Source organism: Fundulus heteroclitus, chromosome 20, assembly GCF_011125445.2.
Source record: "Fundulus heteroclitus isolate FHET01 chromosome 20, MU-UCD_Fhet_4.1, whole genome shotgun sequence".
Lineage (NCBI taxonomy): Eukaryota > Metazoa > Chordata > Actinopteri > Cyprinodontiformes > Fundulidae > Fundulus > Fundulus heteroclitus.
Genome location: NC_046380.1, coordinates 29437608 through 29450599, shown reverse-complemented (window position 1 = coordinate 29450599; position 12992 = coordinate 29437608). Strand labels below are relative to the sequence as shown.

The following is a 12992-nucleotide window of genomic DNA, read 5'->3' as shown; positions in this document are numbered from 1 at the left end:
GCGTAAATGTTTTAGAGCCTACCCTCCTCTCATCCGCTGCAGACCGTCCAGGTGTGCAGGATCACGCGAGAATCGAATCCCTCCAAGACAAGCTGTCTGAGACCCTGCAGGCCTACATCCGCCTCCACCACCCGGGCGGACAGCTGCTGTATGCCAAGATGATCCAGAAGCTGGCCGACCTGCGAAGCCTCAACGAAGAGCACTCCAAACAGTACCGCTCACTGTCCTTCCAGCCGGAGCACAGCATGCAGCTCACCCCGCTGGTGCTGGAGGTGTTCGGCAGCGAGGTCTCTTAGGATCCTCCGCTGAACGTCAGCGGGGGTAAAAATGGAGGGAGCGAGCTGAGAATGTGCTGGAGGGACTTAAAGCTGATGTGGAGTATGGAGCAAGTGGAGCAGAGAAAGTGCAGCGTGCGTGCGTGCGTGTGTGTGTGTGTGTGTGTGTGTTAATGTGTGTCTTCATGTCTGCGACGTCTGAAGAAGTGCGTCTTGGTCCAAAGGCCAAGCAGGTGTGGAGAGCAGGCAGATGTTAAATAACACAATAAACAAGGGAATGTCACGTAGTACAAACTAAGCTATCCATAGGACATTTGCCTATATATCTATTTACTTGTTTTTCTACTTATTTAAGACAAAACAGCTGCTTTAAAATACCTGGACAGTCTGTGCGTGCACGTTTCGTGTGCCCACACTTTTCACAACAAGCATCCTCAGTTACACGTTTAGCCATTCAGTTCAGCTACCTCTTTGTTTTACCGGGTTGTTTTATAACTACATCACCTCTGTGAAAGAGTCACTTTTACACAGATCAGTTTGGATACCGCACCGTTTTAGTTTACCAGTGCAAAAGCAGTGCCTGCACACAACTTTGAATCTTTGAATCATCTGGAAATCATGTTTTTTTTTTTTTTTTTTTTTTTTTTTTTGTCCTGTGTGTATTTGTCTGCTTCTCTCCAAGGCAACATATGAACATGACTGTGTACAATTTAAACACATGCCTTTCAACCTTTCACCAAAGGTCTAGTCAAATAATCTAGAAACCGCTTCCATTACCTGAAAATAACCGCTGCTCCATGGTTTGCTTTCCTCGTGCAGCCGCTCTGCGCGAGGACTTCGATGAAGGAAAATTTCATTATACAGAGTCTGCAGAGTCCAGAGCATAGTCTGTAATTTAGGGACTTTTTGATAGGACTTTAACAAGGTGGCTGGGTCTGAGGTGAGAATTAGCCACTAAATGTATTAGCTACTTTTACACTGCTAATTATCAATCGAACCAGGAGTTGTAAATGGCTTGTAACTCCTCAAAGTATATTTGACTAATCTTCGGTTTGATTGTCTATTTCTATGTTTATAATTACTGCTATGTCATATATTCTAAGCACTGTTAAGCTACCCTGTGCATCCAGTGTATTATCACAGATGTCTAAAGGGCTAACATGCCAAACCTAACTGGAACAGTAAGCGGAGGCCAAAGCAAGGGGCCTGTCTTCTTGTTTATATATAGCTGCATACCATACTTGGACTTGGCATAAATATGGATATAATTGCAATAGATTTTTTGTTTAGTTAGTTTTTGTGCGTTTTGTCTCGTTTCGCCTATAAAAAAACCAATTCCATGAATTGTTCCTATCCAGTATACCGTCAGCTCAGAGGGTGGAGACCCTTTGAAGCTACTCCGGACCTCCACAAATATCGCACCCCTTTCGTTTCTGACTGGGAAGTGGATTTTCTAGAATGTCTGAGGGCCTGGTAGTTGCAGTGGTGCTGTGCACCTCCACAGCTTGGCCCTCCCGTTTGATGTTGTATGCTGCGCAGCCCTCTAGTGGCTGCATTCTGTAAATACCAGGTATATATATATATATATTTACATATATATTATAGATATATAACGTCTGCCGCTGTACATAGGGCTACAAGAATCCTGAAGACTTTTTTTCCACCCCAGAAAGAAATATGCAAACACAATTTGTTTCTGATTTATTAACACTTTGTTTTGAAACACTCTGTTCTGTGTTTTTTTTTTTTTTTGCTTTGGGCGTATCCTTTAGTAGGAAAGATCAAGAAATGGCTAAAACGGGGATTGCTTGTGTGTTGGACTGATTATCATCTGTGTAGTGTGGTGTCACTTTCCAATGTTAATTTTTAGCAAGAGGATAAGCTGCTCTCGCGTATAAGCCATATAAATTGCCAAGTTAGTTACCTGCTATATTAAAGTGCATCAAACTGATGTGTTTAGAGCCTTGGGAATTATGTCCTGAGCTAAAATGGTATTTACATATGACTTTAGGAACATAAGCTTGTATATTTATAGGAACCTGCCTCCTCTCTGCTGTCGGTCATCTTTGGCTAATGCTTCATCAGACACCATCTAACGACATATAAACCAAACTGCCAAGAAACTTTAAGCATTTAAGAATTGGGGCCAGTGTTGTGAGGCGACGTGCGGGATTTAGACGTTCCCATAGAAGATGGCGCGTCTTTTATGTTGAAGCACTTCTCCAAAGAAGTAATTTTCCCCCCTTTCTGACAAGTGATTTAACCCCAGAGAACTTTGCAGACCAACAAAGGAAAGAATAAATGTCTATTATTTTGCTGTAGACCAGTTAGAATAGTCCACCCCCCCCCCCATACCCCATGTCCAGCGTAAGGGCCTTGGAAAATTATCCAAAATCCTTGCACTTCTTCGGATTTTGTCACGTTACCAACACAAACTTCGACTTATTTCATTGGGAATTTATGTGACGAACCAACGCAAAGTTTAACGTATTTGTGAAGTGAAAAAAAATGTTTGACAGGACAAATCTGTACCGAATTCCTTGTACGCTAATTCCCCTCAAACAAAATCCAGTGCTCCTGTATTTAGCTCGCTCCATTTTCCCATCAGCCCCTACAGGGCTCCCGTGTCCCATGGCGGAGACGAGCATTCCCACAGCATGATACTGCCACCACCTTTCTTCACCATCAGGATGCCGTGTTCAGGGTGTAAGTTGTCCACCACTGTGTAGCATTTTCTATGTCACAAGAGCACCTTCTGCCACGTTTTCTGCTCTCTACTTTCTTTCCACTTCACAATTGCGCACTATTTTGTGTTGAATAAATTGAAGTTTGAGTTTGTAAGCTGACAAAACAAAAGGGGTACAAAGACTTCTTCCTTTTTATCTCGGTAGGTAAATATAACGATGTAAGGAAGGTGGGGAAAGACGAGATCTCACATTTATTGGAGAGCCGTCTCCATATCACAACACATAAGAAGTGGTTGCTTCGGTCGGTTCGGACCCGTTTTCAAATCCCCGCGCTCTTCTGAAGACTGTTGTTACGCCACTGTGACTTTGTTTTAACTTTTCAGTCACTGTGACGCTCCGCGAGCTGACAGTCAGGGCTCCACTCAAACAACTTTCATAGCACAAGATAAAATCACCATTCCATATTCCCATACTTAAAAAAATACAAACCGGTATTCAATTTGATGTGCCCTGCAACAGACCCTGCCATGATTGGACTTTTTAGGGGGTTAAAGCTAGATTGTGTGTAGGCAGTACCACTTGTGCGCGTGTGTGAAGAGGGTGTGTGAGGACGTGCTTGGTTTCTCAACACTGGCTTTTGAGAATTTGAAAGTCTCCAAGTTCATTTTTTTCCCTCCCTGTATGTTTGTATGTTGATGCGCGTTTGATTTGGTTCCGTTTCTTATTTAGTTTTGAGACGCAGTGTTGATTTGTGTAGGCCTGGTAGCGTGGGAGGATCAGTGAATGTGTAAGTGCCACAGGGAGAGTTTCCTCCGCAACAAGAACAGGGTAACAGAGGAGTTGCACTTGTGGATTTGACAACCGAACAGGAAAGCTCGCAAGGATGTATTACAGCCACTAATTGAACACTAATTGGGCATAATGTAATGTGGTGTTATTCTGTGCCATTAAATATCTGATTAGATGCTATTTTCTTTGTCTTTTTCCTCTCATTTAATTAGCCCCAAAAATCAAGCTAATACAGTAAAAGTGAACATGGTGCATCGTCACGAGTTTCCTGTTTGGTGTGTGTGTGTGTATATATATATATATATATATATATATATATATATATATATATATATATATATATATATATATATATATATATATATATATATATATATATATATATATATATATATATATTAATATTAAATATTGGGCTGCTCAGACTAGATTATTATTATTTTTTTTTTTTTAAAGAACGTCATAACACCGTAACAATGCCTGCACATGCATACATCAAGATACACTTGTCACCAGCAAGCTTTACAGTTTCTCTCTTTATTTAAAATTTAAAATGACTGTCATTGCAAATCCTGTCTGGAATAACAAACCATGGGCAAATATTCACAGCGAACGGTCGGGCGATCTTCCACGCGAAGGATTTAGTCTCCCCCGTGCCCCCCCCCCCCCTCCCCCCCTTTCAGAACAGGCATTGTAATGGAATCAACATAAATGTAGTTGTTTTTTTGTTTTGTTTTTTTTAAGGAGTGTCCATGATGGATGTATATTATAATCTACCTAAAAAAAAATACCTACCTCTTTTTAGCTCATATGTTGCTTTAGCATTAAGAATTTAAGAACTTGCCTCTGTTTTTACTTTTTTAAATATTTGTATTCATGTGGATATTTATTGCTGTCTAATGAGTCATACTTCAATGATTACCTCAGAGATATCTCACACATTTGGGAGAGTCCAGCTAATGAAGTCATTCATAGTTTTTGTTTGTCATTTCGCAATTTATATTTCCTCTGGATTAGTAATGCCTTTTTATCCCCCCTTAACGCACAAAATACCAGGAGTGTGTTTTTTTTTTTTTTTTTTTTGTGTTTATTTTTTAAACCAGTGCCTGTACTCTGACCATCTGGACTCTGGCTAGGATGAGGCTGCATTTGCTCGGGTTGCAACACTCTTATCTGCATCGCCGTTTCTTTGAACTGTTTTTATAACGCTAGTCGGCGACAGGATGCAGTTAATCTTGCTGCCATGATGCTGATATCTGCAGCGTCTTCTTGTTTTTAAAGGGCAAAATGAAGAGACATCTCCAGAGTGAATACACCTTTTAAAAAAAAATAAATAAACTGATGGACTTTGCAACAGAGGAAGTGAGAGTTTTCTTTGGCATAGCTTGAGCTCTGTAATGCATGTCTGTTTTTCTAGTCTTCTCCATCCTCTCCACCATTCCTTCTGTTGCAAAGTCTTTGTACAATTCCTCACCCATGTAAATGAGAAGAGTTGAAATCCTCAGTATCCATGCAATGCTGCTTTTTTGGTTTATTGTCATGGGGCGCCAAAACGTTGCGTGCAAAGGACACAGTGCATAACATCGTCCAAAGTATAACTTTGCAGCAGAGGGGGACAAGCCTCCCTTGGAGGAATGTGTCTCTATTAGAACATGTGCAACTTACCGGTGCTTCCTGGGAAAAACACTTCCATTCAGATCCTTGCATCATGTTAGCAAGGTTCGCTTTTGGTGAGCCCATCTTGTCTTCATTGTCAAACTGCTTAAGGGAAACACTGAATGAAATTGCCGTGTTTTTTTTTATACGTTGGTGAAATGAAAGGGACGGCGTTGCCTCAGTCACATCTGCCCCCGTGTGCCATAACGAGGGTGTTAACGGGGCCGGCTTCACGCGTTCCTCCAGACGATTTCAGCAGAAAGTCATCCAACTGCACGATTCACTTCTTTCTTAGCTGTCTGTCAATCAAATTAATAATCCCATTTTGTAAAAACGTAACTAAAAAATTCAGAATTTGGCGTTCCAACTCCAAATTGTATCTGAACCAACAAAAGCACTTAACACAGTGTGACATGTGGACTGATCAAAGTACTAGCCCTGAACTGCCAGTGTTGGTCAGGATGGTATGGCTCCGTTTATCAAGAACCTTATGTCTACTAAATTCTAATGTAATTTCAGAATATCTTTTATTTTTTCTTTCTTTTTCTATTATAAATTGGTGTTAATGTAATGTTATTTTGTCTGTTTTGCAAATCAAAAATAAACAATTGTATATAGCCGCTGGCCTCATTGCAAGTTCTTTTTTTAATAATGCAAGACCTATATATGTGAAATTTTATTTGACTGTGTTTTGTGATGGAGCAACACAAATTGGTTCATAGTTATGAAATGTAAGAAATAAAATACATGTTTTTTCCCCTTAATTTTTAGTGAAAAGTGACATATACCTTGTCTACTTTTAAAATAGGCTTACAAGTGGACATATGCAGACCACTTTTCCTCACTCTGCCATCTCCTGCTTCTCTAATTTTGCATTATTATTTTGCATTTATATTTATTTTATTTTTTTCTTATTTCGTCTTCATTGAAGTTAAACCCAGCCTAGTGTTTTTTGTTCTGCTGTGACACCATTCTGAAAGGGCCTGTTGGCTGAGCTTTACTGTGTAACTAGATTTTCTGTTTCTGTAAAGCTCTCCGAAATAATGTCATGTTATTTTGAAAAAGCCTAACATTTTCTTTATTATTTCAGAATGTGAAACTCACATATTCATTAGATATATAGAAACATTTCAAGCCCTCATTTGTTGTAATTCAATGTATGAAGTCATTAAAATATTTCATAAGCTCAATAAAGGATATTTTAAACATAAATCAAGAATCAACATTCTGTCATTGTGTAACCATAATGATATTTTAGTGAGACACTGCTCAGAATTCACACACAACACACAGAATGACAATGTTCAAGTTTAATTCACCAAAACTTAGAGAAACTAAAAGTGTGCAAATAATCCTTAGCAGCTGATAAAATTTAAATGATCGAGTCAGAAAAGACCGATTGCAGTCACTTTACAATGTCAATTACTGTGCAATTGCATGAATGTATCGGACAAAAAATGTCTGATACATTTTATTTAAATTATTAATTTAGATAAAATAATTTCTCAGGGCTTCTGAGAAGTATTTGATTTAAGCTTGGTTATGCCTCCTCTTGTATGGAATGCTAAATCAATGCACCATGGCATATAGGCAATCAGCCTGTGGTTCTGCGTTAATATAAATTAAGACATCACTTCATCTGCCTTGTTGGGTTCCTCTTGACAACATCCCATCGATTCTCTATTGGGTTCAGGTGAGACCTGTTCTCTGTCCAATCAAGAATAGGAACATCAAGGTCACATGAGTCAGCTTTTGGTACCTTTGGCAGTGTGGGCAGGTACCAAGTCCTGTAAAAACGAGATCAACATCTCCATAAGGTTTCTCAGCAGAAGGAAGCAGGAAGTACTCCAAAATGTCCTGCTAGACGGCTGCATTGACCGTGGACATCAGAAGACACAGTGGATCGACACCAGTAGATGGCATGGTACCCCAAGTCATCACAATCTGCACACTTGACTTCTAACAATGTAGATTCTGCGCTTCTCCAATCTCTCTCCAGACTTTGCGACCTTGATTTCTAAATTAAATGCAGAATTACCTTTCATCAGAATAGAGGACTTGAGACCACAAAGAAACATCCCAGTTCTTTTTCTCCTTAGCCCAGGTAAGATGCTTCTGTCTCTGGTTCAGGAGTGGCTTGGCATGAGAAATGCAACATTCATAGGCCAGATGCAGGATTCATCTATGCATAGTAGCTCTTGATATGTTTACATCAGCCTCAATCCACTCCTTGTAAAGCTCCCCCAAATTCTTCAATTGGATTTTTGCTGGTGCACCTTTTCCTTCCACTCAACTTTCAATTAATATGTTTGAATACAACTTTCTTTAGCTATGACCTTTTGTTTACAACACCTGGTGGAGGGTTTCATTGACTGGACATATGTCAAGTCAGCAGTCTTCCCTGTGATTGTGTAGACTATAATATGGCCTTTTGCATAATATTTATACATTTAACTGTTTTTTTTTTTTATTTGGTATCAGTGAACCAAATTTTCTGAGACTTAGATTTTTAAGTTTTCTTATCTGTAAGCCATCATCACCACAACTACAAGAAGCGAAGGCTTAAATTAATCTATGAATCTCTACAGTAAAGAAGTTTCACTCTTTAAAATGAGTGGCAAACATTTTTTTTTAGCTGTACCTGTGTAGATAATGCACTCCCCTTGTCTTGCTGTGCCCTTTCTCTGCTAGACAGACAGTTCAGCCCTACATCCAATTAGAGTATGTGCCAAAACATGAAAATGAATGTTCTCAGGTGCCCTCCATCTAATTTGACTGCGTTATGAGGTCAGTCAGTCATAAACAACAGTTTCAGACGCAACCTCAAATCACCACACAGATTCTCCGCTTTCACTGTGCAAGGTTCAACGTCGCCGAGCCTTTAATTATCTTGAACTTTCTCCTCATGGTATTTTTGCAATCAGCCACTAGAGGGCACTGTCTGTCATCACACGTCCTCCTTGACCTAATGACCTCTCTGATTTGCCACTGGATTCAGCCAGAAGCAGTTTAAAATCAGTTAGGCCGTACCGGGCAGCCGCAGAACAAAAAATCGCGGTGTGATTACCGAGGCACGCCAGTGCAGATTAACGCCCACAGCCGACTTATATCGAGGTGCATCCGACGTACCAGCAATATGTCGGAAGAGATTTGAGTTCACCTCAGATCGTATCTCCACGGCTGGACTCGTATGGAGGCAGATTGCAAGAGAGGGGGTACCCTGGAGGAACAAATGAAAGGTTATCAGAGCGATCCAGTCATCGGGCGACAGTTAATTGTCAGCGCTGGTATGAAGCGGAGGCCCTTATTTTGCCTGCTGATAAGGTTGGGCTCGTGCAGTCTGCTGAGCCGTTGCATCTGTGCACGAGGTTACATGAAGGAAAGAGGGACTCTGGTTGCAACAACATCCATGAGATCAGGGCTCCTTGGCTGCCCTGTACAGCAGAGTATAAAATAAAGCTGCCTCCAGTTCATTTTCTTTACACCGCATCTACCAGCACGCTTTTGATAAAGGTTTGTAACAATATATACATATTAGCGTTATAGTCAGTTAGTACTCACCCTCTTTTGGTCACTTAGGTCACTATATTGGAAATAATTTAGATCCTTTTATTATTTTCCTGGCTAGAATAATTTGTTCTCTAAATTTCCCAATATTGCAAAATCAGAATAATAAAACATTTTTAACTGCACTTTTAACAACATAGAAACACAACAATAATGGAACAGATCACTGAATTAAGAGGATTTCGTTCCGCCAGTCAAAGGCGACGCATGAAATTCACGGTTTTCCCCACGATTGCGGGTGGTCAGTAAAAATAAATCATAACTGGGTTTTGTTTCTGTTTTAGCAAGATGCAAGTCACCTTGACAGATCAGTTTTAACATAACATAAATACGCTGAGACACCCCGAAGGCCTGTGAGGAAACTCAAGGGAAGGATGCCGGTGTGGAAAAATCCATTTAAAGGCGTTGAACGTCCTTTGGGTAATGGTTTCAGCCATGCATACAACTGAACCGAGCCACAGGAAATATACAGTGCTTAAAGAAGTGCTTAATCAGCATAGGATACATTTTTAAAAAAGGACCATCACATGAACACCTCATAATGGGTTAGGCACAGTGAAGGCTCTGTTATACTGTGGGAGCTGCCTGGCTGTACAAGATTAAAAGCATGGGCAGAAATGCTTTTTGGGCTTCATGGGTTTTTCCAAATAAACTGTGTAAGTTGAGTGATGCTGCTGCATGCATGATGCAGATAACGTTAGCTAAATGATGACTCGTTAATACATGCCACCATATCATGTTAAGCTAGTTGAAAAGAATCCTATTGTTGCCTCTGTGTTGCATCCTTTGCAAGTCAGTTCATGGCGAGAACAAACACACACACACACACACACACACACACATACTCTAAAGTATTTTTAATCTGTATTAGGGAGCCGAGGGAGAAGGCCAGGTGTCAGGGCAGAGACCAGGCTGCAGCAATGACAGAGCAGGAGATGAATCTTTGTTTGATTGTTAAAAATGTATTTTCAGATGTTATTTGACACCTGCATTATTTGCGTTTTTGAAGGAAGCAGGAATACGACCAGCCATTTTTCTTGATCTTGATAAATGTTGCACATTTGACTACAATGTGCATTGGGTTTAAATGTTCATGCCAATGAATGAAACTGTGCAGCTTATTAACATTACCTCGTCACTGCTTTTCCGTATTGTGTGATAAGTTTGTGACATCTTTAATTGCTAATGGAATTTTTACCATTTCCTTACGATTCCTGTAAGCAAATAATTACAATAATTTGCTAACAGGAATGTTTTTTTCTTTTAACCGAACAACTCATGCTCAGTGTCATTTGGCACCTTATGATTTGGCTGCTTGCCCTGTAGATGTCAGAGGGTCATTGTGTCAACTCAACCAGAGATTGGTAGCTAAAACTTCAAATTTTGTTAATTTAAAGAATTAAAGTGGGTCCCCTCAAGCTGTACCGTGGCTGATGGTGATTATGTGGTTCCTTGGCCACTTAGGAGAGGTACGCCTGAAAGCGAGAGGACGATAAATCAGTCAATAGCCCTCCGGAAAAAAAAAGTGCTGATCTAAACTGTCTGCAAATTCACTTATCTTTAGTGGTTTGCTGCTATTTTGTATTTATTTTTTTGCAAATTTAATAAATGACTATATCTTTTTTTTTCTTTTTTATCTAAAGTTTTTATCTATTTATTCTCATTCCAACTGGACTGAGATTATCTTACTAGCCATCTCACACCTTCATCTTTACCATCAGCCCCGAGCCATTTATGGAGTCTACTACAACCCTGCAGGTATGCTGTGGCACCTGGCAACAATACGTTAGCAAGAGATCCTTAAGGTTGGGATGTGGAATCTCTGCGGATCGTGTTACTCGCCTTGCACAGTCCACATTTCGTTGATTGGTTTGGGCATTCGATGGCCAGGTCACCGCAGACGTCTCGTTCAATAACCGTTTTTTGCTTTGTGAGAGAGCAAATCATCAGAATCAGCTTCAATGGCCAAGTGTGTGCACACAAACGAGGAACTTGAGTCCGATTTTACTTTGCTCTCAATTCACGGACATTTTAAATACAAACGTAGATATTTTGTAAAGAAGAAAAAAAAGATTTTTTTTTTGAAGAGAAATTTGACAGATCTAGTGCAAAAATATCCAGCTGATGGAAGCCACAGCCAGCAGGAGAACATTTCCTCAATGTCTGGTATGTTGTTATGCAGCCTCATAATAAAAACAGTAATGCGCTGTGTATTCTGACACTTTTCAGTCAGAATCACAACTAACTTCGCCAGTTTGAGCTACACTAGCTCATCAATTGGATGGGTTTACACGGGCCACCCCTGATTCCCCCCTTGCGTCAATAATTCTCAGTTCCCCACTGCTCCTTCTTTGAACCCCTTCTGATAGATACTGACCAGTGCAGAGTGGGAACAACCTGCAAGAGCTGCCGTTTTATGGATGCTCTGAACCAGTTCTGCAGCCATCACTATCAGTCCCTTATCAAACTCGCTCAAATCCTTTTTTTCTTCTTTATTTTTCTTGCAACATCAGCTTTAACAACAAAAAAAAAAGATCACTTGCCGCTTAATACATCTCAGCCGGCAAGCGCCGCCATGACAGGCACGAGGTGTTCACTTCACCTGCCACCATCTGGCATAATGTTGTGCCAGACGAGTGTACAGTGGAGCATTGAAAAGATAATGCAGAACATGTCGTCACGCACGGCGCTTTCAGTCATCTGCAACTCACTTTGCTCATGTTGAGCAATACATCTTAGCCATTACATCACGCCATCAGCCAGCAGTTCTTGCACAGACGGTGCCTCTCCTCCAGGCGCCCCACAGCCAGTCACCAGGAATCCCCTATGTTACGTGACCCGTACGTCCCACTTTCCAATGCCGCCCTGGACAACTGCCCATATTGCCCAACATTTACAAAATGCCACTGGTTGTGTGGTCAAATATTTAATCAGGTGATAACATAAGTGTTTTGGTTATTTTTGCCAAAGAGGTAAAAAAAAAAAAAAATCAAATAAAACCTCAGAATGGTTGTTTAAGGTTTTGTTTTAATGTTCTGCATTTAGATTTGCCCCCGATGCGACTGAACGGCAGGCGAGGACAATTTCTGATCGCTTGTTGTGCGGCCGCAGCGGTTTGGTCGCCGCCGACCCCCCGGTCACCCCAGGACTGTTTCAGAAGGCATGTATTTCTGTCTGAGTTGTAGTGAAGGGTGTCGCCCTCGTCGGCGGCTGATACTGCCGCAGCACATGTGCACACTGATAGTGCGAGTGTTGTATTTTTGTGTCCCAGCTTGGGGTACGAGTTGCTCAGTTGCCACATGACGGCCTGCCCGCCAACGAGGGGATGTCAGTTGTGACTTTTCCAGTAATAACAAGGGCGTGTTGTTTTGCTGTGTGCATATCTCCAACATGTGCGCGCGTGCAAGAGAGAGCCGGACGGTTTCATGTCCAACTGAACGGCCCCCGATGACAGAACAACGAAAAAATGAAAAACAAGCCGACAAATCTAAGTGACGCTATCCTTTTTTTTTTTTTTTTTTTTTCTACTTTTTACCGGCAGATTTTGTGCCTGCTTTAACCAGGCTGGAGGTTGGATGACCCTCATTGCAACTCATCCAAATATCATTAGGGCCTGTGGTGTTGGTTCAGAATGCGAGGAACGCACGCAAGGCGTCTGGATGCTCCTCCACTTTCAGACCTTCTGTGAGGAAAAATAACAATGTCTGCTCTCTCAGCGTGTAAAGGTGGAGACTCAGAAGAAACCGACTGAGGAGAAAGCAGTTTCTCCTCAGTCGTTACTGGTTCACACGAACATTTCACTAAGGTCACGAGGGGAAAAGCTACATAAGAGCATTTAAATAAAAGAGGAAGAAGGAAGCACTGGAATGAGGAATCTTCTTGCTCTGGTTTTTCTGATTCGCATATCTGAGCCCTCTGCTTTCGAGGCAAATGGAGAGAGCATTGTGTGTGTGTGTGTGTGTGTGTGTGTGTGTGTGTGTGTGTGTGTGTGTGTGTGTGTGTGTGTGTGTGTGTGTGT

At 41.1% G+C, this 12992-nt stretch overlaps 1 protein-coding gene across 5 annotated transcripts in view; it reads left to right on the top strand.

Annotated features, from left to right (window-relative positions):
* The window catches only part of LOC105931721 (vitamin D3 receptor B), a 37386-nt gene extending 33455 nt beyond the window's left edge, over positions 1-3931 (top strand). For all 5 annotated transcript variants that reach the window (XM_036151515.1, XM_012870514.3, XM_036151516.1 and 2 more), the window contains one exon: positions 43-3931. In XM_036151515.1, coding sequence (XP_036007408.1) covers positions 43-296 — 254 coding nt within the window. In that variant the 3' untranslated portion in view covers positions 297-3931. The remainder of the gene's footprint in view (positions 1-42) is intronic.
* Positions 3932-12992: the final 9061 nt, after the last annotated feature.